At 46.6% G+C, this 27,898-nt stretch overlaps 1 protein-coding gene across 4 annotated transcripts; it reads right to left on the reverse strand.

The window, feature by feature from the left end:
* Window positions 1-428: 428 nt before the first annotated feature.
* Window positions 429-27,846, reverse strand: Dhdds (dehydrodolichyl diphosphate synthase subunit). 4 transcript variants are annotated; one of them, XM_055610888.1, is made up of 9 exons: window positions 27,749-27,846; window positions 27,235-27,349; window positions 24,205-24,321; window positions 21,498-21,640; window positions 20,041-20,157; window positions 19,094-19,195; window positions 11,537-11,651; window positions 8,976-9,083; window positions 429-935 (listed from the first exon to the last, which is right to left on the reverse strand). In XM_055610888.1, the coding sequence occupies exons 2-9, from the start codon at window positions 27,295-27,297 to the stop codon at window positions 699-701; spliced, it is 1,002 nt and encodes a 333-aa protein (XP_055466863.1). In that variant the 5' UTR covers window positions 27,298-27,349; window positions 27,749-27,846; the 3' UTR covers window positions 429-698. The 4 variants fall into 4 exon arrangements, with proteins under 4 accessions (XP_055466863.1, XP_055466864.1, XP_055466865.1 ...); XM_055610889.1 differs by lacking the exon at window positions 27,749-27,846 and adding an exon at window positions 27,678-27,729; XM_055610890.1 differs by lacking the exon at window positions 27,749-27,846 and adding an exon at window positions 26,077-26,117 and having other exon boundaries at window positions 27,235-27,308.
* Between the last annotated feature and the right edge of the window lie 52 nt (window positions 27,847-27,898).

Genomic DNA, 27,898 nt, shown 5'->3' on the forward strand with positions numbered 1-27,898 from the left:
GCCTGGCCCCATGCCCTGCAAGGGGGAGTAAAGCTTGTGTGGGCTGAGTCAACAATAGGTAATTGGATTGTAATCACCCGCCTGGCTTCCATGAGCCATTGGGGGCGCTGAGCCTTTCAGTGAGCAATCAGTGCTGGTGGTGGGAGGGGGTGGAGATTCAATAGCAAATCCCAGGTGGAGAGCCAAGGGGAGGGGCAGCAGATGGGCAAATTTTCTTCCTGTCCTTCCCACCCCTTTCTTCCCTGCCCAATAATGCTGGCTGCCTATCAGTAAAAATTTACCAGTAGATCCAAATCTTCTGTGAAAGTCACATGGGGAGGGCTAAGGCAGGATGGGTAAAGGCGTGGGCTCTGGGAAGACATCTTCTGCATGTTGAAGGATATGCTGGTGGAAAAAGAACATGCATCCAAAACCAGGGACAGAACATATAACTGATGAGCTGGGGTCCCTGCTCTCAAACTGTATTAGTGACTGGACCGGACTCCGTACACATGGGAGACTCTCCCTCAAACTCTGGGGGGGTCACTGTCTTGGGTAGCCCAAAGGTGGCTATAGGAAGCAAAACTTGCCTTTGGGGTTCCCTGCAAAGCAGAGAAAGTACAAGTCATCAAAAAAAGGGGAGGTGCCTTTCATAAAGAAAAGGGAGTTGGGGTCCCAGAGGCAGAGGGCAGGGCCAGGTGGCCACTGGCCAGCCTCACTTAGTCAGATGCAGTGCCCAAAAGTGCCAGGCAGTCAGCCCGTTTAAGTTCCAAGGCTTGCAGGAAGCCTTGGACTCGCTCTTCCCGTCTGGTGGAGAGTTTGTGCAAGAGTGTCTGTCGGAGCTGGGCATCCCCATTGGCCTGGAGCCCTTCTCGAAGCAGCTGCTCTGTCACTGAAGCCTGGTCCCTCTCCAACTGGTGCCTTTTCCGCTCCTCAGCATACATGTCTCGGGCCTTCTGTTAGAGAAAAGTAGGGTTTGGGGTAGGGAAACCATTTTAGGCATAGGTGGCTGGGAGTGGAGGTGGGGCAGGGTAGAGAGTGGCCAAGTACACAAACTCTGGAGATTCTGGCCGCTACACAGGCAAGACAAGGAGCAGCTCAACTGTGTGGAAATGTCTGCTTCTTAAAATTCTTTTCAAACTTAATACTTAGAGACAGGTGAACAGTCTGTTTCTGATTCTCTCAGAATCAACTAGCTTTGTGGCTTTGGGAAGATCCTCTCCTATTCCTGTTTTCATTCATTTGTAAAGTGGGGGTTGTGCCTATCTTGAAGTGAGGTTTAAAGGATTGGGGATAATAAATGCAAAATCCACTCTAACATTAGCAGGCAGAGAGCAGAAATTTTATGTATTGTTATTGTCTACCGTCCAAGACAAAATACTCACTGGGTCTTTTTAAGGTCCCTAGGTCAATGTGAGGCGCCACACTCCAATTCTGTAGTCTATTTGCCGGGTCCAGAACCAGGCTTCCCTTCTATAATGAAGAGAGGCTTGCCTCTGAGAAAATGGCCCTCCTAGGAATGCTGAGAAGCAAATCCAACTCTCTTGAGCCACTTATGGCTGTGTAGACCAGGCATTACTCTCTAGTTTGCTCTTTCTGTTAGAAAAGAATCCCTTGAAGGCTCCACAGAATCAGCTCTGACAACTGGCGGCAATCAGTCTTCGGCAGCATCTCCTAGACCTTGCATATGTCTTCAGACTAACAATAAACCCTTGAAAAGGGAGAAGATCCCTTTTTCCTCTCTGGCACCCGGAGTACTCTGCACATGAAACATTTAATCATTTGATCATATGATCACAAAAGGGCAGGAAGGATGCTTGTGGCAAAAGAGGGGGACAGCTTTTGGATTATCTCATGGATTCTCCGCCCTTGCTGATCTGTCTGGCCTACAGAGTCTGAGCAGCGGAGCTCCTCCTGCTGAACGAAGCCCGTGAGTGAGCAAGCCGGTGGTGTTTTTGTTTTGGGACAGACTTGCACAATGTTGTCCAGACTTCTGTCTTCCAAGTTGCTGGGCCGACAAGCATGTACTACACCCACCAGTGAGCAATGGGGTTTTCCTATAAAACGACTGTAGGTATCTCAGATCCTGACGTCCTTTACCATATCCAACCTTGTGTTATGATACTTTGTGTTTAAGTCTTGTCCTAGCCAGCCTATAAGCTCTGAGCGCCTTGTCTTCACTCTTTTTTGCTGTTGTTAAGGGTTTACCTGCGTAGCCCTGGCTGTTTTGGAACTCGGAGATCTGCCTGCTACTGCCTCCCCAGTGCTGGGATTAAAGCTCTGTGCCACAATGGGCCGGATCTTGTCTTCACACTTCAGGAGCACCCTACATGTTTACAAACACTTCATCTGTTCTCTCACTGACTCTCAAAATGGAGCTGTGAGCAACTGGGCATGGTGGTGAACACCTTTAATTCAGCACTCGGGAGGCAGAGGCAGGAGGATCTCTGAGTTTGAAGCCAGCCTAGTCTACAGAGTTGAGTTCCAGGATAAACAGCGTTACATAATAGAGACCCTATCTCAAAAAAACAAAAATAGACCTTCACAACAAACAAAAACATTACCTCTGTGTGTTTGTGTGTGGTGTATGTGTGTGTGTTTGGGGCTGGGGTGGGGCTCAAGCTGGGTCCCAGAAACCAAAGGTGGCAGTAAGTGCTTATAATCCCAGCACTGGCAGGGAGATATGGGCATCTCTGAAACTCAACTGGCTTGCCAGCCTAGCAAAGTAGTAACCTCACCTCTGGTAAGAGATCCTTCGTCAAACCATAAAGGTGGAGGGGGGAGGGGCAGAGTGGCAAAGCCTACCAACATGAACTCAGTCCCAGGAAGCCGTGCAAAGCTGGGAAGGAGCTGCTTATAGTGGTCTACGCTATCAGCCCCAGCACCAGCATTGAGGAGGCAGTGAACAGAGTCTGCAGAGGCAGGTGGACCCTCTGAGTTTGAGGCTACAGAGGGAGCGGCAGACTAGCCTGACCTACACTGTGAGTTCCAGGCCAGCCAGGGCTAGAGTGAGACTGTCTCAAAGAGAAAAACAAAACAAAACAAAACAATAAAGAATGTAGAAGGGGAAAAATCAACTCAGGGCTGTCCTATGACCTCCACACACACATTGTGGTACACTGTGTCTATCCACAATACACTTAGACACACACACACCAATAACTAAGAGTGCAGAAAGATCAAGGAGAGACACCAGACGTACACACACACAAACAGTACATATAACACACAATAACCACACCATACACATACTCACACAGAAAGTTGCATGACTTTTTTTCAGGTCAGAATGAGTTTACTGAAACTGAGAAATTCCTGTCCAAAAGACTCTGACCTTTCTAATGCTATATTTCTTCTATTTTTTTTTTTTTTTTTAAAGATTAGCCAGCATTGGTGGTGCACGCCTTTAATCCCAGCACTTAGGAGGCAGAGGCAGGTGGATCTCTGAGTTTGAGGTCAGGCCAGCCTAGTCTACAAGAGTGAGTTCCAGGACAGCCAAGGCTACACAAAGAAACTCTGTGGAAGTGACCCCCCCAAACTAAAGGATTTATTTTGATTATTTTTCATTGTGTGTCTGTGGGTGTGAACACGAGTAAAGGTGCCCAGTGAGAGCAGAAACATGATTCCCTTTGGAGCAGGCATCACAGGTGGCTGTAAGAGTGTTGGAAACTGAACGTCCCTTGGAAGAACAGGATTCCCTCTTAACAGTGGAGTTATTTCTCCTTTCTTTTTTTAAAAAAAGATTTATTTATTTATTTGTTTATTTATTTATTATGTATACAAAGTTCGGCCTGTATGTACGCCTGCATGCCAGAAGAGGGCACCAAATCTCATTATAGATGGTTGTGAGCCACCATATGGTTGCTGGGAATTGAACTCAGAATCTCTCCAGTGCTCTTAACCTCTAAGCCATCTCTCCAGGCCCTCTCCTTACTTTTTTAAAGAAACTTTTTTTTTCTAGGAAAAACCATAAATTGCCCATATCACACACACAAAAATTTACTTACTTTAAGGATAGTCCTGAGAGACTCATTCTATTCTACAGAGCAGATACTGAGATTTGCTAACACAACATATATGCCTGGTCAAATATCTGCATTAGATATTGCGCACCTTACACAAACTGCCAGCTACAAACTTTAGTTTATTTTTGATTTATAGCATAATTTAAAAACTTACCCATTTATTTAAAGACAGTATCTTACTTTGTGGCCTTGCTTGCCCTCAACTTTCTAGTACAACCAGGCTGGTCTCAACCCTTTGGTGACCCTCCTACCTCTGGAGCCTGTGTGGGATTACAGCCACAGGTCACTATGCCAGGCTCCAAGGCTCACTCCTCCTAATGTTTTTCATTTAGATTTATTAGTTTTACAAGTATGAATGTTTTGCCTACATGTTTATAGCCATGAACCTGGGGGGGGGGGGAGTCAGAAGAGGGCACTGAACAACTGGGACTAGTTAGGGCTGGCAGTGAGCCGCCAAGTAGATGCCTGAAGCTGAACCCAAGTCCTCTGCAAGAGCAATAAGTGTTTTTAACCAGCTCTCCAGCCACCCAAGGCTTTTTCTTAATATGTGAAATGGGAGTACTATACCTACCTCGCTGGGCTGATAGAAAAATTAGGTAAGAATGCCTTACTTAGAACTGTTTGATGTTCTGTCACCAGTGTTGGTGATCAGGAGGTTATGTAGGCAGAGTCCTGGCAAAACCATAAGGACAAGACACAGCTCCACAGAGGGAAGAAAGGGAGAGCTGCCTGAAGGCCCTCTGTGAGGCTCAGGATGCCTCTAAATGGTAGACCCAATTCAGCGCCAGAAAGGAAAGTCAAGGCAGAGCCTGACCACTACTTGTGCGAGCCAGTGGCTCACCGTGAGGCTGATAAAGGCGGCTGGTCTAGCTAGCCACCTTATTCTACAGACAGGACGCTAACGCAAAGACGCAAAGGGGCTCAGTTTATGTCCCACAGCTGGCTACAATTCTGGTGGTTTCTCCAAAGTGGCTTTTAAATTTCCCAACAAAAATGGTTTTTGTTGTTGTTTGTTTGTTTGTTTTTGAGACAGGGTCTCTCTCTATATAACCTGGGCTTTCCTAGCACTCACTACTCCGTAGATCAAGATGGCCTCAAACTCACAAAGATTTACCTGCCTCTGCCCCCAGTGCTGGGACTAAAGGTGTGTGCCACCACACCTGGCCCAATCTGGCTTCTTGAGAGGATGGGGAGTAGATCCTGTATGGAGAGCTGGGGGAGGCAGGAGGAATGGAAAAGGCAAGCGTCTTCTAGATACCTTCTACCACATCTGTGTGTCTGCATCTACTCTCCTCATCTCAGAGGTACTCTGGGTTCTTTTACGTAACCAACCCCAGAAAACCCAAGGGAGTGGGACCCAGTGGTATGCACTGCCGATCCCAGCACACACCTCTAAGCACTTCACAGAGGAGGCTCAGAGAGGACCACTGTGAGTCCAAGACCACCCTGTGGGTACGATGGTAACCAGAGCGATACATCTTATTTCAAAGAAAAAGGGAGGGAAAGAGAAAGAAAACCCACTCTCCCTGGAAAGGAACTCAAATTAACCCGAAGTCCTTCTTTTCCCTTCTCTTCCTTTTTGTCTACGCACATGTGTGTTCACTGTGTGCAGGTACATGTCACTGTGCAGATGAACATGCTGTATGCAAACCAGAGGTCAGCCTCAGGCACTGTTCACCTTTTTCTATTTTTGGAGGAAGAGTCTGAGCAGTCACGGAGTGTCAGGATTAAAGGCTTACACCACCGTACCTCCTCCGCCTGGTTTTTAGACAGAGTCTCACCTGCTAATTAAGGCTACAACGGCTGACCAGATGATCCCATGGTTCTGCCTGTCTCCACCTCCCCAGGACTGAAATTACAAACATGGGTCAGTATACCCAGATTATTTTCAAGGGTTGTTTTTACATTATATCTAGTGGAGGGGTCCCTGGAGGCCAGTGGCGGCAGACCTCCCCGCAGCTGGAGATGCAGCTGTCAGCCTCCCAGCGTGGGTGCTGGGAGCTGCACTCAGGTGCCCTGGAAGAGGGTGTGTGCTCTTAATCACTGAGCCACCTCTCCGTCCTATACCTGGATTTGCACACGGTCCTGGATCACAGTCCCACAGCCTTACCAGCCGATTGCCTCCACTGTGCACAGACCCTAAGCTTTTCTTCAGAGAAGCAAGTACAGATGCGAAGGAAATGGTTTTGAAGACTTAGTTATTTCATGTGTCCATGTATGTATGCGCACCTTGCGCACGCCTGGTGCCCCTGGAGGTTAGAAGGGCCCTGCACTCCCTGAAAGGGGGGTCCGGGATGACCGAGAGCCGCCACGTGGGGGCTCCGCCACGACAGGTTCCCTAAGCCACCGAACCATTCTCCAGACACAACTTGTAAACAGAAAGGAGAGGGATGGCTGAGTGGTTAAGGCCATGCCTCTCCAGTCTGGTCCCCCCTGGGGCAGCGCACAGCCACTGTAGCGCAGCTCTGGAGGACGGCACCTCTGGCCTCCCTGGGTAACTGCTCTCCGTGTACACAACCCTCCACAGTAGTAAAAATAATACAAATGAATTACAACACACAGCAGTTGTCGGCTGGAGAGGCCTCAGCTGGCCCAGCCTCTCCCAGCACAGGCACGTGCTGTCCAGCACTGGAGCTGTTTAGTCTCTCAGCTCTGCCTCTGGCCCTTAACGTCTCAAGGGATTTATTTTTTTTTTTTAACCAAATGCCTCCTCAGATTCTGCCAGTTCCAAGTCCTCTGGTTGTGTTACTTCCACTAGCCGAGCTTTGCATCCGCAAGAGGCCTAGCTCCCCACAGCCTGTCTCCGCCTTCCCTCTCAGTATTCTCCAGACCTAACCCGTGTCAGCTCCGTCCTCAATGCTCTCCCACACTCTGTCATACAGCTGTGCATTCCTTACAGCCTTGCTTACATCTGTTGGCTTGCTTACTCTCTGTTAGTCAACTAAAAATATAAGCTCCATGAGGGCAGACATTTGTCTGGCAGGGTAACTGCTGACTCTGCTGTGTCAGACAACATGCCTGACTCATAGTAGGGACTTAATAAACATTTATGGAGAAGATAGAGCCTGAGGCAACTCTATAAACCACGTGCAAAGCACTGGAAAACGTGAGATGATAAAAGGCTTCTGGGCATTCAAATTCTAGGTCGACACACAAGAATGTCCATACACAAAGGCTCACACACCAGGCTCTCTGGGCTCCGTGGAGAGCCAATTTACTTTCACTTTACACACACAACTCTGTGCTTAATTACCCGCTTTCTCTGCCTATAGTGATTTAAAATGGTAAACAGGAAGGAAAGGGAAGGGGGGGTATGTGTCAAAACTAGCCACTGACACAGCAGGAGACAAAAGAGGAAGGCCTTAGGAAATTACAAGAGAAGTCTCAAAGCCAGGTATGTTAGGCCATCTAGCTTGAGAACAGTTCTGCTCTTCAAAGGCATCACTGTACAACAAATTGCTTGAAGACAGGAGTTGCCATTGTCACCACCATTGTTAAACAGTGATTATTCTAGTCGTACTCACTATTAGGATCTGCCAGGTATACTGTAGGTATCAATAAGTTACAAGTTGTATTTCAGAAAGCTTCATAAAAAAAAATTAAATTGTTTTAGTTTCACAGGCAGCTCTAGCCACATGGAAAAATCTGATGCTCACTGCTCCCTGGCTTTCTTATTTTGCTTTTCACTTGTTCTAAGCTGCCTTCGTCAAATTATTCATATTTTGAGAGTAAATGATGAAAGCCTCATAATTCAAGTGGCTGATGTCAGGAGTTCAGAACGGGGGTTTGTGGATCCCATGAACCCTGAAAGTGTATGTAGCTGACTGAAAGTACAGACTCATGGAAGACAGACCTTTTCCACTGGACATGTTCTATGGCTTTCATTAGGTTCCCAAAAAGAGCTCTAAGGCCAGCGAGACTCTTGACTTTCATCACCCCTCCTTCCCCTCCTTCCTAGCCATTTTCTGCAGACTTAAGAAACATCTATGATTTCAAAATTCAGGTTCCTGGTTCAGTGGCCTTGGCACAGTTAGTTCCTGTCCCCTGTTTCTGTATCTGAAAAAATAAGGACACCAAATCTGTCACATTTAGAGAGGTTAAGTGGATTAATATACACAGGACCACCACGGCAGCTCAGGGCTAGCACCGCTGCCCACATGGGAGCAGTTATAAGGAGATAGTGTGAAGGAGACAGAGCAGGGAGGCAGCGCTGCTACTCATGAGTGCTTCCGAAGCTCTGGACTCACAGACTTCTGCTGGCACACAATTCTTTACTTCAGACACAGTTTCAAATTCACTGGCCTTCAATCTCAAATCCTCCTGCCTCAGCCTCTCACTAGCTAGGTGGGAGTCACCAGCTGCGACTCTGACTAGGCTAACGTCTCCAGGGGACGTCAGACAGCCTCTGTGAGCTGTGTGTCTTCAGGACACCCTTTACTTACATCATATTGGTCCCTAACAATGTCTCTTTTTCCTTTTTTTTTTTTTAGACCAGGCGCTGCTTGGCCTGGAATTCAGTGTGTAGACCAGGTTGGCCTTGAACTCGTAAGCTCCATCTGCTTCTGCCTCTTGAGTGCTGAGATTAAAAGTGTACACACCGTGTCCCAGACATTTCTCCTCTATTTACTAACTGATAAATGGTCAGTGGGCGGTAGTACTACTGTAAGAACCATCACTGTTTGTCAAGAAATGTTTGGTGGGCTGGAAAGATGGTTTGGTGGGTAAGGGCACTTGTCACCACGCCTGACCATCTGAGTTTAATTCCCGGGACCCAGAGGAGGAGAGAGCCAATTCCCAGAGGCTGTCCTCACTCATGCACTTGGGCACGCACACATGCATTAAAGTATGGCACATCCATGCACGGAAACACACAGATAAAATTTTTCAAACAGAAGTGCATAGCAAGGCATAGCACAAGACAGGCCTGCCAGTGCCAGCCTTTCTTTCCATCCCATCCCGCCCGACTCGTACCTGAAGCGCACTATGGTTCATCTGAAACTGCAGAATTGCCTCACAGAGGTTCCAAAACGTGTACTCTGGCCACAGAACAGGCTGGAACACTAGGCAGGAGTGGGAGGTCTGGGAAAAGCAAGCAAAAGAGCATGAGTTAGTCATGCCAGGGAGCTCCACTGCTGGTCAGCGCTCCGATGGAAGAGCAGGCTGGATGGGAAAAAAAGCCTAGAAACAAGGCGGCACAGGTTTCCAGGCCCTAGAGGTTTCTGTGGCCAGCCCAGTCTCCCCAGCTGTCGAAGAAGGGTCACAGAGCAGCTAGATCCCCGGCTGTGGCAGAGCAGAGTCAAGCTGATAAATGTTTCCACCAGGTCTTTCCTCCCCACCTTTTCCTTTTTTGTTTGAGAGAAAGTCTCACAGTTTAGTGTTGGCTGGCATGGACTATGTAGACAGGATCGGCCTTGCCTCCTGAGATCTTGGATCAAAGGCGTGCACCACCACACCCAGCTCTGCCATGTTTCTAAAAGCCAATTTTAGGACTATGAAATAACATTTGGATTATGTTATTGGCTCCTGGCCCTTGGAGGTCATCTGAGACACACACAGTCTAATAAAGTCAGCCAGAACAAATGGTAGCTGCTCTTGTTATTTTAAGTAGCAACAGTGTGACACCACGTCTTCAGGCCAGGGTTCTGGAGCCGAACTGCCTGGATCCACCCTTACCACTGAACTGGCTGAGTTACGTGTAAAGGCAGATAACATTGAGAGTCTTTGCAGAAATGCTTAAATGTGCATGAAGGAAAGCGCAAAACAGGGTGACCACGAGCACATCGCTACAACTACAACTGAGCCACCCCCAGCCCCAAACTTCCTGATTGGCTGCTTACTGTCTGCTGCCCTGAACCACCAAACGCCTCCTAGGGAAAACTTGCTTGCCATTGTTGACAATGCCCCTCCCCCCGCCGCCCGTTTCTACCAAGATACTCGAGTTCATGCCACCAGCCTGCCTCTGCCTCAGAATGCTGGATTAGGACAGAGGTGCCAGGCCGGGTGAAAGGGGCATGTGCAGGGGCTAGCTGCGGAGCTGCCATCTCCTGCCTATGGCTGCAATGACTTTCTTAGAGTCGGGACTCACAACAGCTTCACATCTGCGGACAGCACAAGGCACAAGTCATTTCTCCGTTGGTCAGTGTCACATTTCCAGCACAAATGAGGAACTAAGTGTTTTTCTGAGGGACAGTCAGCTTTTGCAGACCACTGTCCTCTGCTAAGTCTCTTTTTAAAGACATGGGATTCCTGCACCTGTAGTGACCCTGTGGGTAAGTCCTCTATTTTACCAGTATGTTTCGTCTTTAGCTTTCTTTCCTCCTCCCTTTTCGTCCTCCTTGTAAAGTGCCAGGGATCAAATCGGGGCCTGTGTAACACATAGAGCCCGTCACCACTGCGGTTCCCTTAAACCTCAGCTCAGTGTAAACTTTTAAATGTGCTCTGAGCAGTAGGATCCTTGGGTATACAATAGATTTCCTTCCAAATACCCAAAGCCTAAGTAAAAGCATTTCAGTAGCCAGCTGTCAGTTTACCTGCGTGTGTCTGTGAGTGCTTGTGGTGGTCAGAGGTCACCCTTAGGTACTGTTCCTCAGGAGACAGGCTCTTGTAGGTCAGGCAAGGCTAGCTGGCCAGAGCGCTAGGTATCCTTCTGTCCTCACCTTCTGAGCAGAGATGCTAAGTGTGTGCCATCACAGCAGGCTCTTTATATGGAGGCCGGGGTCAAACTGAGGTTGCCATGCTTATGCACCCATCCTCACCAACTGCACAGTCTTCCCACATCCCCAATTTTAGGCCTGATCCATTAAAATTTCTGGACCTTGATACATGAGATGTTCCCAAGCTGAGTCTCCCTCAACCTCTCCTTTCTCTTTTCTTTCCTTTTTCTCTTTTTTTTTTTTTTTTTTTTTGAGACAGGGTTTCTCTGTGTAGCCTTGGCTTTTCTGGCCTCAGACTCACAGAAATCTGCCTGCCTCTGCCTCCTGAGTGCTGGGATTAAGGATGTGCATAACCACCACCTGGTTGAGAGCAGAGATTTTAAACAATAAACTCTAGTAATTGGACGTGAGCTTTTAGGGACTACCTACGCTGGGAAAACTGAGCAGAAAGGCAACAGTAAGCCTGAGAGTTTGGATGGAGGTGAAATGTCTCATGAGACAAGCCTGCACAGATGCAGTCGTGTACTCTGAAGCAGAGACGACTAACTGAAGAGTAAGGTTCTCGTGGAGCTAGTGTGATTCCCAGGTCACCCAGGGTCTCAAGGGCCCATTCCTTGAAAGGGGGTATGTGTAAGCTTTCATTAGGGTAGGATGGCTTGGGTTTCTCTGTAGGGTGAAAGCTCTGAGCTGTAGAGAGAGAGAACCACAGTACACACCCAGAGTCAGGTGAAGGAAGGAAAGCAAATGTTGCCAGGTGCAGCCTGGAGGCACTGTTCCAGATGCCAGCCCTCTGCCCTCTCATACAGTGCTGGTGAGTGGGAGTCCGGTCAGTTCCAGGGTTCGGCCCAACCCAAAATAACATGCCCCCACGAGACCTACCTGCCAGAGCAAGAAGTCGCTCAGCCGCACTTCTCCAGAGGTCCGGATCAGGATGTCGGGATGAGGAGAGTGGTTGCTATAGAGGCACTTCTCCAGCAGGGTCTCAGACACATCACTGGCGAGCGGGAGACAGAAGCAGTTTCTCCGCGTGGCGCCCTCTCGGTGAGCCTCCATGCTCAGCCTCCCAATTACCGGCCACCATCAAACACACTGGCCAGTACACCCCCAGCCCAAGAATGACTAAATCTGCAAACCACACACAATGCTTCTTTCTCATCCAGGACCTGTATGTACAGGCCAGGTCTTTCTTTCTAAAGCAGTTATTGCCAAATAATGGCTAGACGGTGAAAGACCAAAGAATTAAAAATTACTTTTTTGAGGTATTGATTCAAGGTTTAAAGCACAAGCTTTAAAGGGCTCGGGCTCTAATGCCACACACATCATCCTAAGCCCTGCTGACATAGGTACAGAAAAGTGACACCAAACTCATTCCCCAGCAGGCATGAAATCACACCTGTCCACTAGGCTATTTCTCTTCGTTTGACTTGTTTTGCTTTTAAAAGACACCCTATGGCCTAGGAGTGTGATGAAACACTATGCAACTGGGTTTCTTTCTTCTTCTTCTTTTCAAGATTCATTTATCCATTATGTATACGTTTGCATGGGCACCTGCACGCCAGAAGAGGGCACCAGATCTCATTACAGATGGTTGTGAGCCACCATGTGGTTGCTAGGAATTGAACTCAGGACCTCTGGAAGAGCAGTCAGTGCTCTTAGCCTCTGAGCCATCTCCCCAGCCCCTTTCTTTCTTTCTTTTTTCAAAGAAAATTTAAAGATGTGGATGTGGCTTTGTGGTACTGTACCTGCCAAAAATACATAAGGCCCTGAGTTTAATCCTTAGCACTGCAAAAACAAACAACTCTGAAAACAACAAAAACAAAACAAAAAAGTAAATCAAAGGACACTGATTTGGAAAGACTTCCAGACCCACTGGTGCATGATAAGCACTATATTATGAAAACTTACCATATATGCATAGATTTATGTTCGAAAAGGATGAGATGGAGAAAGCCATATAATATTTTACCAAGAGTGGTGAAGGGAGGAAGGACTTCTCTCTATTTGTGGGTTTGTGCTGGAATTCAAACTCCAGGTCTTACACACACAGCGTACAGTAAGTCTCCCCCTGACTCCCAGGATTTAAAAAACAACAGGGACTGTCAAGCAACATGCCCCACTTGGTAAAGGTGTTTGCCATACCACCCAGGAGACCTGAGTTTCTTTCCGCGAACCCATGTAAAGGAAGGAGAAAAGCAACTCCACATGGCTGTCCGCTGACGGCACATGTGCACCATGGGAGACCCATTCCCCACCAAAGCAAAATACAGGAAAATGATTACTTGTCTTATGCGGGGTAAGAAATCCACTCCCAAAGAGACAGGCACTCAGAAACAACTGAGAGAGCTTGGGAGTGGCAGCATTTTCTGTAAGAAGGCTTTCCCACTCATAGGAAGAGGGTACCTTTGAGGCTTGCATCTGCTAGCCCCAGAAAGGGTTTGCTTACCCTAACAAGTATACAGGAACAAGGCTGGAAATCTCCAGTTTCTGAGTTGAATCTTAATAAGAGTAAAACAGAGGGGCTGGAGCGATGGCTCAGTGGTTAAGAGCACCGTCTGCTCTTCCAAAGGTCATGAGTTCAATTCCTGGCAACCACATGGTGGCTCACAACCATCTATAATGTGAACTGATTCCCTCTTCTGGCAGGTGCAAATGTAGCTAGAACACTCATATACATAAAATAAATAAAATTAAAAAAAAAAAGAAAAGAGTAAAACAGAAAAACTTTCCTGGGAGAACATGACTCTGGTTACAGGGTCAAGAAAGGAGAAAGAGGGGCTGGAGAGGTGTTTGAGTGGGTAAGAGCACTGGCTCAGTTCCCAGCACCCACACGGTGGCTCGCTCTAACTCCAGTCCCAGGGACTCGATATTCCGCTTCTGGCCTCCAAAGACACTGCACACACACTGTGCACAGACACACATGTAGGCAGAACATCCATATACATAAGATTAAAACAAGAAAATATAAAGAGAGAGAAAAAGGAAGGAAGGCGGGAGGGGGGGAGGGAGGAGGAAGCAAGCAAGCATAACTATCTGGGATGAGTGTTCAAACCCAGACTCTAAGCTCTATGAAGTGGCACATGGCTGTGGCCCTAGAGTCTAGAGGCTGAGGTAGGAGGATCAAATTAGTTTAAGGACAGTCTGAGCTATACAAGGAGACTCTATCTCAACAACAACAACAACAAAAATCACAGGTGATATTTAAACACAAAGCAAAGCAAAATAATACTTAGTAGCTGGCGGTGCTTTGGGCATATTCCTTGGCTTTGCAACTGCCTTTTTTCAAACCACAGGAGACGTACTTTATGTATAATCTCACATCAACAATGCTTACTTATGACTAAGAAAGAAGGTCTGGGTTCAGACTGCCCTGGCCACCACACACGCTTGTCTTGACTACATGGTTCTCATTCCCGAATGAGTTTTCCTGCATGTGTGGATGTGGGCCACATGCCCGGCTCCTGCTCCGGGGCCAGAGGATGAGGTCAGATGCACTAGAACTGGAGTTACAGATGGCTGTGAGCCCTCACACTGGTGTTGGGAACCAGATCCATGTTCTCTGCAAGAGCAGCAAGTGCTCTCAGCCCCTGAGCCGTCTCTCCAGCCCTCCACACCCTATTTTTGGACAGGGCCTTATTATGTAGCTCACACTGGCATCACACTCAGAGCAGTCCCTTGACCTGTCCTCCCGAGTACTAAGACCACAGGCACGCAAGACCACATCTGGTTAGCTGCTAGCTATTTTTAAATTACATTTGTTTTGTTTTGTGTGTGGGGGTGTTTTGTTTGCATGTATGTATGTGCACCACATTCACACCTGGTACTGAGGAAGTCACAAGAAGGAACTGGATCCCCTGGAACGAGAGCTGCAGATCGTGAGCCACTATAAGGGTGCTCAGAGTTAAACCCAGGTCCTCTGTAAGAACAGCCAGTGACTTAACTGCAGAACCATCTCTCCAGCCCTGTCAGTTGCTTTTATTGTTAGATTCTGATGTCCAGTTCAGCTTTCCTGCGAGGTGGTCAATATACCAACTGAAAGAACACAGGGAGGCTGGCCAACAATGTAAATTTAGATAAATTACTTTTTCTTGCTTTCTGTATTCTGATTTTTAAAATAAAGAGAAGGGCTAGGAAGATGCCTCAGGATGTGAAAGTGCTTGCTGATGACTGCAGGCTGGATTTCCAAAGCCGGTAAAAAACAGATGCAGTGGGTCAAGTGTTTGTAACCCCAAGTGCCTGTATGGGAGAGGCAGATGCAGGAGGCCCTCCAGGAGTCTGCGGGCCAGCCACCCCGGCTTACATAGCAGCAGAGACCCTGTCTCAAATCAGGTGGAAAGGTTAGGCCCCAGACCTGAAGGCTGTCCTCTGACCTTCACTGGCGCACTGTGGCTTACACAAGCCCGAGTCACACACACAAATTAAACAAATAATTAAAGTGAAGATAAAACAATATGTGCACTATAGGATGGAGGGAGTAAAAGTCTCTAAGAGCCGAGTGTGGTGGCAGATGCCGGCAACTGCACATCCGGTAGGCTGGAGGAGGATCAGGAATTGAAGGTCAGTGCGCGTCTCAAGAACACATACGTTAAAGGCGGAGCAGTAGAAAATCCGCATGGCCCTAGTACTTACTCAGTAAATGGTCACAATGATTATTTATCACATAGAAGACAGGGGACTACAGGAGGCCAAACAGCCTTCTCAAAGTAACTCTAACCATTTTTTAATCATCCTTGAGGGTCAACCTTATTTCTTCTCTAATTCCAGCCTTGCAAACAACCTGTTGATTTTGTTTCCAAAAAGTAAAGGAACAAACAAAAAGCCCGTATCCTAAAGAAAGAGAAAAGGAGTCAGATGGTAGTGCCAAGAGAATAGGAAATCTAGTTACAACCGAATTCTCATAACCCTGCTTTACATGTAGACTTGTCTCAATTTGGAATACAAAGTATAGCGCAGGCCCTAATGACCTCAGTATGTGCTGAGAATCAAGCTACAAGAGGTGCTGGGTTGAGACACCAACCTCTTGACTCTGGTGACCCTACCCATCCTGTTGACATGAGAAGTCCATGGAGGGAGATTACAAAATAACAGTCAGGAAGATAGAGGAAGCACTTCCTGGAAGTAAGATTTAAGTCAGTAGACACTGAGGTTAAAGCATGCTATACCAGGAGTCAGATCAGAGTTTCCAGGAGCAAATCCCCCCACCCACCCTGAGACAGGGTCTCTCTGTGTGGCCTTGGCTGACCTGGATTCACCTTGTAGATCAGGCTGGCCTTGGACTTACAGAGATTCCCTGCCTCTACCTCCCGGAGTGCTGGGATTACAGGCATGCGCCACCATACCCAGCTAAAGATTTAGTTAGATGCATTGATGCTTTGCCTGCATGTATGTCTATGTGAGGTTGGCAGAACTAGAGTTACAGATGGCCATGTGGGTGTTGGGAATTGAACCCTGGCCCTCTGTAAGAACAGCTAGTGCTCTTAACCACTGAGCCATCTCTCTAGCCCCTAAAGCATTCTTCCTAGCATAAATATTTTCCATCATTAGTTCAATTATTATTTCATCCATATAAGACTACACAAAACATTAATTAAAAAGCATATTATAATGAACAACTAGGAAAGTACTCCCGAGCTAATTACCAATAGCTTGCGTGCACATACATATGTTCCCGTGTTATCTGTTTCTGTCTCTCTCTGTCTGTCTCCCAGGGCTGGAAATTAAACCCAGGTCCCTGCTCATGCAAGGCTCAAACATATCCGCACCTCATGCATTCCCCTTCCGCCTTAACCACTTGCCTGCCTCCTACCCCGTCCACTTAGCCAGCATCTTAATTTTCCCCTAACAGCCAGTTTACAATCTATAACTTAATTCGCCCTCTGGAGCATTAGCACCATTGTGCCAACCCCTGCCCACCTCTTTCTCAATCTGTTCCAACAAATTCCCTCTGTTGTGTTCTGTAACCTAGCTTGTCTGTTTTCTGTCCAATGCTCATGAAGATAGTTTTGCAGAATTTCACCCTTGGCCCTCTCTTCACGGGAAGCTCTCTCGCCCTCCTCACTGTCACAGTACATGTGATCTTCCTACTAGAACCACCAGTCCTGACCCCCTAGGCCACTGATCCAACATCTCTGTTCAATGACACGGCCAGAAACAAACTTCTGACTCTGCTCCTTAAATGGGATCCTGTCTAGGGTTCCCGAGCACAGCGCAGGACACCAACATCCACTGTTAAAAGCCACGTGTCAGACATCCTGGGCAACACAGCCTTTCTTCACAATCGGTCCACTGGCTCTCCCAATGCTTCCCTTCACAGCTCAGGGCAGGTTGCTTTGTCCATCCCAGCACCTCTACAGTCCAGGCTCCCTTCCAACGGTACCCTGCTACTCAGGAGTCGCTGTAACCAAGGCTCACGTCAGTCTCGCCTTGTCCCCTGCCACTTCTTTCTTCTCCGGTCACCTGTCACTTCCAGGTGGGAGGCCATTTCTACCAAGTCTATTCCTCCTATCAAATCCTTGCACCGATGCCCGTATGATATGCATCACCACCGTGAGCTTATTTTAATCTGTATTTTGATTAATGTCTGTTTTCTTTACCAGAGCTCCAAAACACAGAAAAAAAGTAGATCTTTAGTCTCCCCACTCTATCTCCTATATAAAGCAATGTGCTTACCTAGAGCTGGTATACAAAATAAACAAATAAAAGGGTGAGCCAGGCATAGCGGCAGCCATCCTTAATCCTGGCACATGGTGGACAGAGGTGTAGGTAGAGCTCTGTGAGTTCGAGGCTAGCCTGGGTTGCATAGAGAGACCTTGTTGGTTGAGACCCTAGGTTTAATCCTTAGTACCTGCCCCCAAAACTACTGAGTATGTGAGTCAATGAATGGAGCAGAGAAAGGTCACCCTGGAGATAGGAAAGAGGTGTTCATAAGATAGCTTCAAGTGGTCTTTAGCGGGTCAGTGCTATGACTCAGCAGGTAGAGGTGCAGTCCATCAAGGCTGATGACCTGAGTTCCATTCGTAGGATCGCAGGGTGGAAGGAGAAAACCAATTTCTAAATTGTCCCTGGACTTCCATAAGCACTCTATGCCACACGTATACCCATCTTCCCCACTAAATAAATATATAAATAAAATAAATTTAAATGAGAAGGGAGATAAAAACATTTAAAACAGCATTTTCCTTCTGTCTGTGGTGGGGTACGCATCTTTAATCCCAGCACAAGGAAGGCAGAATCAGGCAACCTGGGTGGGTTTATGGTCTAAACAGCAAGTTCTAACCAACCAGTCACGCAGAGTGAGCTCCTGAAGGAAACAGTGCTTTCTGGGGCTGGGAGATGGCTCGGTGGGTGAGAGTGACTGCTGTTCCTCTAGAGGGCTGAGTTCACTTTGCAGCACCCACAGGCAGCTTGAGGGCCAAGGGATAGGATGCCCTCTTCTGGCCTCTGAGGGCACCTGCATGCATGTGTACATACCCCACACAGATAACACACATACATATATTTAAAAAAAAAAAAATCTTAAAAAACAGAACAGTACTTTCTAGCTTTCTGGGTGTTAGTTATTTAAAATTAAGGGCAAACCATCTTCATGTTCATTTGTTTGCTTTTCATGCAGATCAAGCCTAAGGTCTTACACTTACAAGTGTAAGCAAGTACGCCACAACTGAGCTACATCTTTACTGTAGTGTCTGGGTATTTTATTGTTGTTTTGAGACAGGGGTGTTCCCAAACTGCCAAGTTTTCTAAGTAGGTTGGATTTTAGGGTTGTGCCACTACACCCAGTTCAATTTCTTGATTTTTAGTTTCCAGCCAATCATATTATACTAGAAAAAGAAATCAGAAAAGTTCCTACACCCCAAGCTGTCATATAATAAGGATACAAGACAAGGATTCTGAAATTGGCCTTAGATAAGAGTCCTACTTCTATCTTACTAGCAGACTGGTATCAGCTACGTTATTCTTGGTGTCCACATTTATAAAAAGAAGACTTGACTCTTGCACGAGGTTAATAGCAGTAAAACAAGAACATATCACATTGTTGCAGCTATTTCTGCTACCATTATTTTACTATTACTATTATTAATTTACTAATATTAACAAAGACGATATTAGCAACAAATTAGAAGGGCCAAATACACAGATGGCTTCAAAAATTCCTCCATTCCTCCAAGCCTGAAAAATTAGGATTCTACTACACTGCTAATGATTAAAAATTTCCCTTTTCCTCCCTCCACCCATCCCTTACAATACCTTAATCCTGTGTCGTGCAATTGTAATATGAGAAACCTAAAAATTCTCCACTACAACAAAGCATTAAAATAATTACTGGGAAATTACTGAAAAAAGGGGTGAGGAGGGTGTCAACTCAAATGGCTCAGAAAAGGTCTTAGCACTAGGGCACCCTGTCTTCCTGCCAGTTCTCAGGAGAGACAGCCCCGGTACCTGGGTTCCAGCAGCCCTTGCTCCACTCCCCAGGCCATCTCTCTCACAGCGTTGGTGATCTCATGACGGGATGTGTAGGCAAAGCAGACATTGAGGAAACACCTGAGGGCGGCAGAGCAGAGTGATTCACCAAAGAGAGACAGGGTCTGAGGGTCAGAGCCTGAATCTGAAGCAGCCATTCCCGGGAAGGACAAAGGCACTTTACTCTTGAAGGGTGAGATTGTGGGTTGTCTTACGGTTTCTAAGAGTTCTTGAAATGAAGATGTTTTCTTTAATTAGTAAATGACCTTTATTGCTTTCCTCCTCTACTGCCAACCAGCTCACAGAAGACAGAAATCCACTGTGACATTAGCTTAAGGTTAGAAGGAAGGAGACCTGATGTAAAAAAAAAAATCACTGCCAAACTGTACTATCTCAAAACTACACACAATGGAGTGTTGGGTACTGAACCCTGTCCTCTAAATATATCCAGGGATCAAAGAGTGGGATAGAAAAGATTCTTTTTTTTTTCTAAAAAGGATTTATTGATTGATTGATTGATTGATTTAGCGTAGGTGGGTGCTCTATCTGCATATACACCTGCATGCCTGAAGAAGGCATCAGATCCCTGTAGAGATGGTTGTGTAAGTGCTAAGCCATCTCTCCAGCCCTAGAAGATTCTTAAAGGCATACAGACAGGCAGAAGGCCTTCTGGGTTTGTTGTTGTTCGCTTGTTTGTTTTAAAAGAGGGTCTCTCATGTAGCCGAGGCTGGCCTCAAACTCACCGAAATATGCCAGTTCTTGCCTACCTAGCGGTGGGATTAAGGGTATGTACCACCACACCTGCCCTAAGACTAATGGAGATCTATCCCAGCTCTGTGACAGTCTCTTAGCATCACTAACTACTCCCTCCCGTACCTTGCAGGGAGTACAGACCACGAAAGCTCTGGGACAACCTGGGAACTTACTTGTTGTAGTTCTTAGTAGCCTGGACGGCATGTGCAATCTTCTGCTGGAGGTCCACGGGCAACAGATGCAGATCCCCCAAGACCCGGATGCACACCCCATGCTTTTGGAGCTTCTCCCTGATTGAGGAAAAGGAGGCGGCACTGTGACAGGGGTGACAGGGCGCCTGCTGAGCAGGAAAGGCAGATGTGTGCGACTTCAGAGTGGTGTCACACTCTGAAAGGCGGCAGTGCAGCACTGAGGCCCGGGTAGGCTGCCCAAGGCATGTCTGGCTTGAACCACACCTGTCCGCCTAGAGAACATAAACCCTTGGCCCCACTAGACTACCTCGGAAGTCCTTCTGGAGTGTGCTCCAGAGCAGAAGCTGTGTAACTGCTGACATTTTATATTCTAGCGAAATAACGTAGCAATGTCATCTCAGTACATACTTTGTAGGGTCAGATAGTGGCCGAAATACACAAATTCCCTTACTGCTCCATCCTCTGAGGTACGGACTGTACATTCCCCTATACAGAGCAGGAGACTGGGACACAGGAAGACTAAAATGTTCAGAAATCTGGATGAATGAGTGGCCAGGTGTCAGCCTGGGGTCTAGTTACACAGCCGTCCACATCATTGTCCACAATGCTGTCATACAGCAGCTCTCAAGTGCGTGCGGTGAGTAGTCACCATTTTGACCCAGCCTCCCTCACTGGGAATGGCACAGGAAACTGGTGCTTCATACTGTATGGCAGGAGTCTCTGGCAGGTCACGAAGGACATGCCCCAGAATTTAAGGCCACATTCATGGCCCATTCACCCTATGTTTCTGTGTAGCCTTGGCTGTCCTGGCCTTGAACTCTCAGAGATCTGCCTCACAGAGTGCTGGGATTATAGGGGCGCACTACCGGAACCGGCTCCATTTGCTTATTTTTGAAGATCTACTAGAGTATAAAAGATCAGTGTATAGTCTAATCAAAGCAAAATTTGAATAAGACCTAAATTTCAATTCAAGTGCTCCCACTATTTGCTGATCCTGCATACACTCCTGCCTTCTTTGAGCTCATCCTCTTCTTGTCTCTCAGTGTCCTCCTACCTGTAAAAATGATATGATAGCCGGGCAGGCCTGCTATAATACCCTGACAGCCTGGTGAGGTGGAAAAAGGTGCATAGGAATGCTCACTCTCAGAGAGCACAGGCCAGAGGTCCTTGGGGTTCACGGAAGAACTACAAAGTCCCTGGAGGAGGCAGGGTGGGAACTGTGGCACCTACAAGGCCTTTTCTTCTCTACTCAAGGATTTAAGGTCCCGACCAATGAAATAAATACAAGTAGAGCAGCAGGTCTGTGTCCTCCTGTGTGATGAGGAGGCCAGTGGACAAGCACGGCCTCCTTGCCGAATGTCAGATAAAAGAGCTCAGGGCTGGGTCAAGAAGGTTAGGCGTGAGGGGACAGGGTGTTCTCACTCTGGACTGTGTCTTACTGTTCTTCCAGCAAGCAGCTGAATTTCTGCCGGGCTAGATCCAGCAGCCCATCAACCTCACTTTTAGAACGTTTGAAGTTCTCAATGCTGAACGCGTAGACAGTCACTTCTAGGATGCCCAGGTTCAAGCACCAGCGAAGAGTCTGAGGGGAAGAAGGGAAAGAGTTAAGACACAGGAAGAAGGGGAGAGGCAAGCGATGCTTCTGCCCGAAGGTTGGAGGAAGGACTTTCCTCTCCCCAAACTTGAGTGAAGTAATTAGGACGAGAGTCAACATCCAGAAACTGAAAAACCTGAGGCCGAGTGCAGTGGCTGAGGGCTATCCTTTGAGAAGCCGAGGCAAAGGGATCAAGGTGAGCCTAGACTGCATACTAAGACCCTCTCTCAAAAAACTGTAAAAATAATCGAAAGAAAGTGACCCAGGCAAGCTGGTGAACACTAATAATCTGAACTTCTGGGAGGCAGAGGGCAGGAAGATCGTGAGTTTAACGTCAGCCTGGGCTACACATTGAACTTGAGGACAGCCTGGGCTACAGGAAACAATATCTCAAAAAAGGGAAAAACTAAAGACTGTGATCTGTGTTTTATCCCTCCTCAGGGAGAACATATGGTCCTAGGTTTCTAGTAAGTTACTACATGGTGGACTTGTAATGGGCTGTAGGCAATCACCAATCTCTCTGGGACTATACTCTTTCATCTGCAGGAAGGGATTACACATCCATCCTCAGAGGATGGCTAAGATGAATATGTACGTGAGGCATTAATGCTCGGAACATCTTCATAATGTCAGACCGAGAGGCTGGAAGTCAGAACAGAAGCAACTAGACCACTGGGCAGCACTTCATAGTTTGCACAAGGTTTTCCTGTGTTTCACTTCCCAGACAACTATTCAGAAGTAAACTGTTGCTTTCATGCTACATTATCTATGACATACTGTCAACTCTGAAAGCTAAAGCATGTCAATAGGAACACACACACACCCCTCTAGCACTCGAGAGGCTGAAGCACGAGAATCCTGAGTTTAAGTTCAGCTTGGATACAGAGGGAGATGCTGTCTCTGTTGTTGCTTGGTTGGTTTGTTTTTTTTTTTTCTTTTCTTTTTTTTTTAAGACTTATTTTATTTATTACATACACAGTATTCGGCCTGCATATGTGCCTACACATATGCTGTCCTCAAGTTCAATGTGTAGCCCAGGCTGACGTTAAACTCATGATCTTCCTGCCCTCTGCCTCCCAGAAGTTCAGACTGCCTCGGTTGGAAGAGGGCACCAGATCTTATTACAGAGAGTTGTGAGCCTTCATCTGGGTGCTGGGAATTGAACTCAGAACCTCTGGAAAAGCAACCAGTGCTCTTAACCTCTGAGGTATCTCTCCAGCCTACTGGTTTGGTTTTTCAAGACAGGATTTCCATGTGGAGCCCTGGCTGTCCTGGAACTCCCTCTGTAGACCAGGCTAGCTTTTAACTCGGAAGATCCACCTGCCTCTGACACCCAAGTGTTGAAAATAAAGGCGTGTGCCACCATCACCTGGCCCAGGTAAATTTCTTAAAAGTCAAAATAAATAAACCACTGCTGGGAAGGTAGTTCAGTTGGCAAAGTATTAGCCTCACATGAATAAAGCCCTGGGTTCGGTGTCAGTGCAGTATTAAAACCATGCACAATGGCATCATGCCTGTAATCCCAGCACTCTCAAGCAGAGGCAAGAAAATCAGGGAGTCAAGGTTATTTTTGGTTACATGGAGTCTGAGGACAGCCTGGCTATGTAAGATACTGTCTCAAAAATAAATATAGCCACTTGTGGCATCTCATGTCTTTTAATGCCAGCAAAGATGCAGGGAAAGGCAGAGCTCTCTAGTTCTGGGCCAGCCTGGTCAACATAGTGAGTTACTGGCCAGCCAGGGTTACACAGTGAAACACTCTCTCAAAAACAAACAGACAAGACAGGTGGTGGTGATGCACACCTTTATCCCAGGACTCAGGTGGCAGAGGCAGACGGATCTCTTGAGAGTTCACGTCCAACCTGGTCTACTGAGTGAGCTTCAGGACAGCCAGGGCTACACAGAGAAACCATGTCTCAAAAAAAAAAAAAAAAAAAAAAGCTTGACAAGCATAAAGTCATTAGAGTGACATATGCAATTACAAAAGTTGATTTTGACATTTGTGTACGTGTGTGTACATGTGTACATTCAGAGCACAAAATGTGTATGAAGATGAGAATAAGTTGTTGGAGCTGGCTCTTTCCTTTCACTCCACGTGTTCCAGTGATTTTACAAATGTTAAGACTTTTAATAGTGCTGATAGTAGTGGTGCACACCTTTAATCCCTGAGCTTTGGAGGCAGAAGCAGGTGGATTTCTAGAGTTCGATGCCAGCCTGGTCTACAGAGGGAGTTCCAGGACAGCCTGTGAGTACACAGGAAACCCTGTCTCCAAACAAACAAGCCAGCAAACAAACAAAAGACATTGAGTCGCAGCCTAGATGATATATACAATTAAAAAAAAAAACAACCAATGATAGCAAAAGATAAAAGTTTATCCTAATCTCTGTTATGATCACAGTTCTGTTAATGCTAGGATGAGACCCTTGGGTAGTAAGCAAAAAATAAAACAAGAATGAAAAGCTCTCGAACCACAGTGAACTCAAAACTTCATTTTCTGGCTATCATCTAGGCCTTCCAATCATTCAGTCTCAGTTCCACCACCCACACTCACCTCGGCAAGCTTGTTGAAACCCTGTGAGTGGCCCTCCTGCCGCTCCACTTGGCACTTCTTGGCATAGCGACGGTTTCCATCCATTATGAATGCAACATGTTTGGGCACTGGGCCAGACTGTAGAGTTAGACAAATGATGAAACAATTTCATTCTCTTTGGGGTAAATGGAGGACATTACATCCTTACCTAATGGGTCTGGACAATCAGATAAAATCCCTGGGCTGGCAAGAGGACTCCATGAAAGTGAAAAAGTTCTTCTTGACAAGCCCAACAGCCCAAGTTTGATCCCCAGGACCTGTGCCCACGCTAGAGAAATCACTGTTGTACAATGTTCTCTGACCTCCACATGTGTGCTCTGGCATGTATGTACCTCCATATAACACACATACACAGACAGACTGGCATATGCGCGTGCGCGCGCACACACACACACACACACTAAATGTCATTAAAATATTTTAAATCTCTGAGAAAGTTATTAAAATCTCTGAGAAAGAGAACCTGGTATATTTCTGTTTTCTGGTTGTAGAAAGTGAAACAGTTCATTATCTCTTTTCCATCCATGCATGTTACACTTTGATCATCTCCATCCCCTCTATTAACCATTCCTTTCCCCTCCTTCTCCTTCCACATCAATAGTGGGCACCTTCCACTTTAACTTCAGGACCATTTCCACATGTGAGAGAAAACACGTGAAAGACATTTTTATGAGATGGGCTTATTGCACCTAACAGGATGGTCTCCAATTCCATCTGTTTTCCTATAAACCACGACTGCATTCTTCTTTACGGTTAAATGAAATGCCACTGTGTATGTATGCCACATTTTAAAAAGTTCACTTACTCACCGCGAAGCACCTAGCCTGCTGTGGCAGCCTGGCTACTGGGAAGAGCGTGCGGCAAACTGAGCTGGCAGGCATCTGAGAGGGGCTGATTTTGGTGTTTTAGGGTATACTGGGTTGACACAGCTGAATCATATGAATTCTACTTCACCTTCTGAGGAGCTTCAGAGAGACTTCTTCAGTGACTAACTGACATCCCCAGGGGCAGGGTGGAAGGGCTCTTTCCTCCAAATGTCCTTGCCTCCAAAAGCCTGCTGTGGTTTTTTTGTTTGTTATGTTTTCTTGAAGATTATCATTCTGACTAGATGAGACAAAAATCCTTCTTTTTTTAAATTTTATAACTGTACATGTATGGATCTTTTGCCTGCAGGCATCTCTGTGTACCATGTGTGAGCTTGCCCAGAAGAGGGTGTCAATTCCCTAAAACTGGAGTTACAGTGAGCTGCCCTATGGGTGCCAGGAATTGACTGAGTCCTCTGCAAGAACAGCGAGTGCTCTTTGCCACTGAACCATCTCTCTAGCCCTTTCTAAATTAATTTTAATGAGTTTTTTTTATTTAGCTTGTAGCTACAGATACTAAGCATTTTTCTCAGGCACTAACTGACCATTTGTATATCTATATTTTAAATCTGTCCAACTGATTTAACTCTTTTATTGACTCATTATTTGTTCTTTTGGCTTTAACTTTTTGAAATTACATTTATTTTGTTGTGTGTGTGGAGGTCACAGGACAACTGAGAAGAGGCAGGTTGTTCCTTCTGCCATGTAGGTGATGGGGGTGGGATTCGGATTATCACACTCGGTGGCAAGAACCTTTATTCACTACGCCATCTTTCCTTATCACCCGCCTACCACCTTCTGCTTTTGTCTCCTACATAATGCCTTGTCAAAAATCTAACCTAGTCAAGCAGCTTGTTTTTGCCAACAGAAGGCTGTCATTCATAGCGTCCTGAGGAAAGAGTTTCAATATTCTGGCCTACTTGTGAAGACACGGCATTTGTATGTGAGTATATGGAGACACGAAGCTTACCGATTCAAATGAATCATTACATGCTGCTTGACAGTCTGTATCTAAAAAAAAAAAAAAAGTCAGGCTGACTGCTTCATCAAAAACATCTCTCGGGCACAGAATATGGCATTGTTGTGATTCCTGAGACGGTTCAGCTGGTAAAGCCAATTGCCCCAAAGCCTGATCAGGAAAGTTGTTCTCCAACCTCTATACGTACAGTATTATATCGCCATCCCAAGATAGCCGAGTGTCACTAGACACCGTGCTAAATTCTTTGTGTCTGTTCTTCTTTTAAGCCCCATGAAGACATGTGTGTTAAGCCACATGGTTGACAAATAACAAAGAGTTTCTCTCATGGTTGTCTGCCTCTAGAGCCCAAAGTCTTAACCACCGAAAAATGATTAACTCAGAAGATAGTACAAGGAAGAGCAGATGGAAGCCCCAGCGCTGTCGTTCATCTTCCCGACGCTGCGACCCTTTAACATAGTTCCTCATGTGGTGGCGACCTCAACCAAACAATTATTCTTGTTGCTACTTCATAACTGTGATTTTGTTACTGTTATGAATCATAATGTAAATATCTGATAGCGACCCCCCCCCCAAAGGGTCAAGACCCACAGGTTAAGAACCACTGCTCTAGGGAGACAAATTTCAATTCCCTGCCATTCACAGTCACATTCTGTCTTCCTTTTTCAAACTCAGCGTCTTGTGATTACTAAGTAAGCATCCTACCAATGAGCTCTCTGGACACTCTCAACGCCAAAATTCCAGTGTTCCAGAAGGAAAATCTAACGTTCTGTCCAATTATATTAAGAGACCCCAGTTTGCCTTAAAAAAAAAAAAAAAAAAAAAAAGTCACTTGGGCTGGGTGGTGGTAGTGCTCGCTCTTAATCCCAGCACCCAGGAGGCAGAGACAGGCAGGTCTTTGTGAGTTCGGGTCCAGCCTCGAACTACAGAACGAGTTTCAGGACAGCCAGGGTTGTTACACAGAGAAACCCTGCCTTAAAAACAAACAAATAAACAAATAAATAGATGGATAAAGTGTCACTCAGTACAACAAATACTAGAAACGCAGCCCGGTAAGCTACATTACAATTTTAAGATTCTTATTCCGTTACTTAATTCCATTTAACAATACGAACTGACGGACTGCTGAAAATTTAATGATTTGCCACTCACCTTTATGATTTTGGCACAGAACCGTTCCCAAAGTGACAGCTCTCCTTCTTTGATCCAAGACATAGTTCTTGCTATGTCAGAAAGCACCCCAGAACAAAGTATCAGCCAGATAACCCTGAATAAATGAAGAGAGAGAGAGAAGTAATCTGTGCTTGCAAATAAACAAAACTGCCTGAAGAGACTGCAGGACTGTGGCCAGCAGCGAGCACCTAGATCCAGAGACTCTGGTCTAACTTCACCACTCAGGCCTGTAAAAGGCAACGGGAGACCTTTGGGACAGAGTGTCTCCCATTTGATTTTCCTTCCGTGCACTGATTTCTTCCAAACCTCCTGCCACATCATGGTGCTTACATCTTGGTCGCTCCCCACACAACTTCCTTCTGTTTCCCTGCAATCCACCTCTCACTCGGGCTAACGATCACTAACCCCACCGGGTGTCGCACCCGTGACCTCGGTGGTCTTAAGAGCACGCTCCCGGCTGGACCTTAAATGTCTCCCGCGGCTCACTCCGTACCCGGCTCGCCCTCCTCCGGGTCTCTCCGCTCGCTCACTGCACCAGAGACGCCGCAGCCAGCGTCTCTCCACCGCTCCCGGGCGACTCGCGACGTGGCGCTGGAAGAACACGTCACCTCTGCGCGCTAGGACACGCCTCCTCGGTGGGCGG

The sequence above is a fragment of the Psammomys obesus genome, unplaced genomic scaffold (assembly GCF_907164565.1).
Source record: "Psammomys obesus unplaced genomic scaffold, mPsaObe1.curated_primary_1811, whole genome shotgun sequence".
Taxonomy (NCBI): domain Eukaryota; kingdom Metazoa; phylum Chordata; class Mammalia; order Rodentia; family Muridae; genus Psammomys; species Psammomys obesus.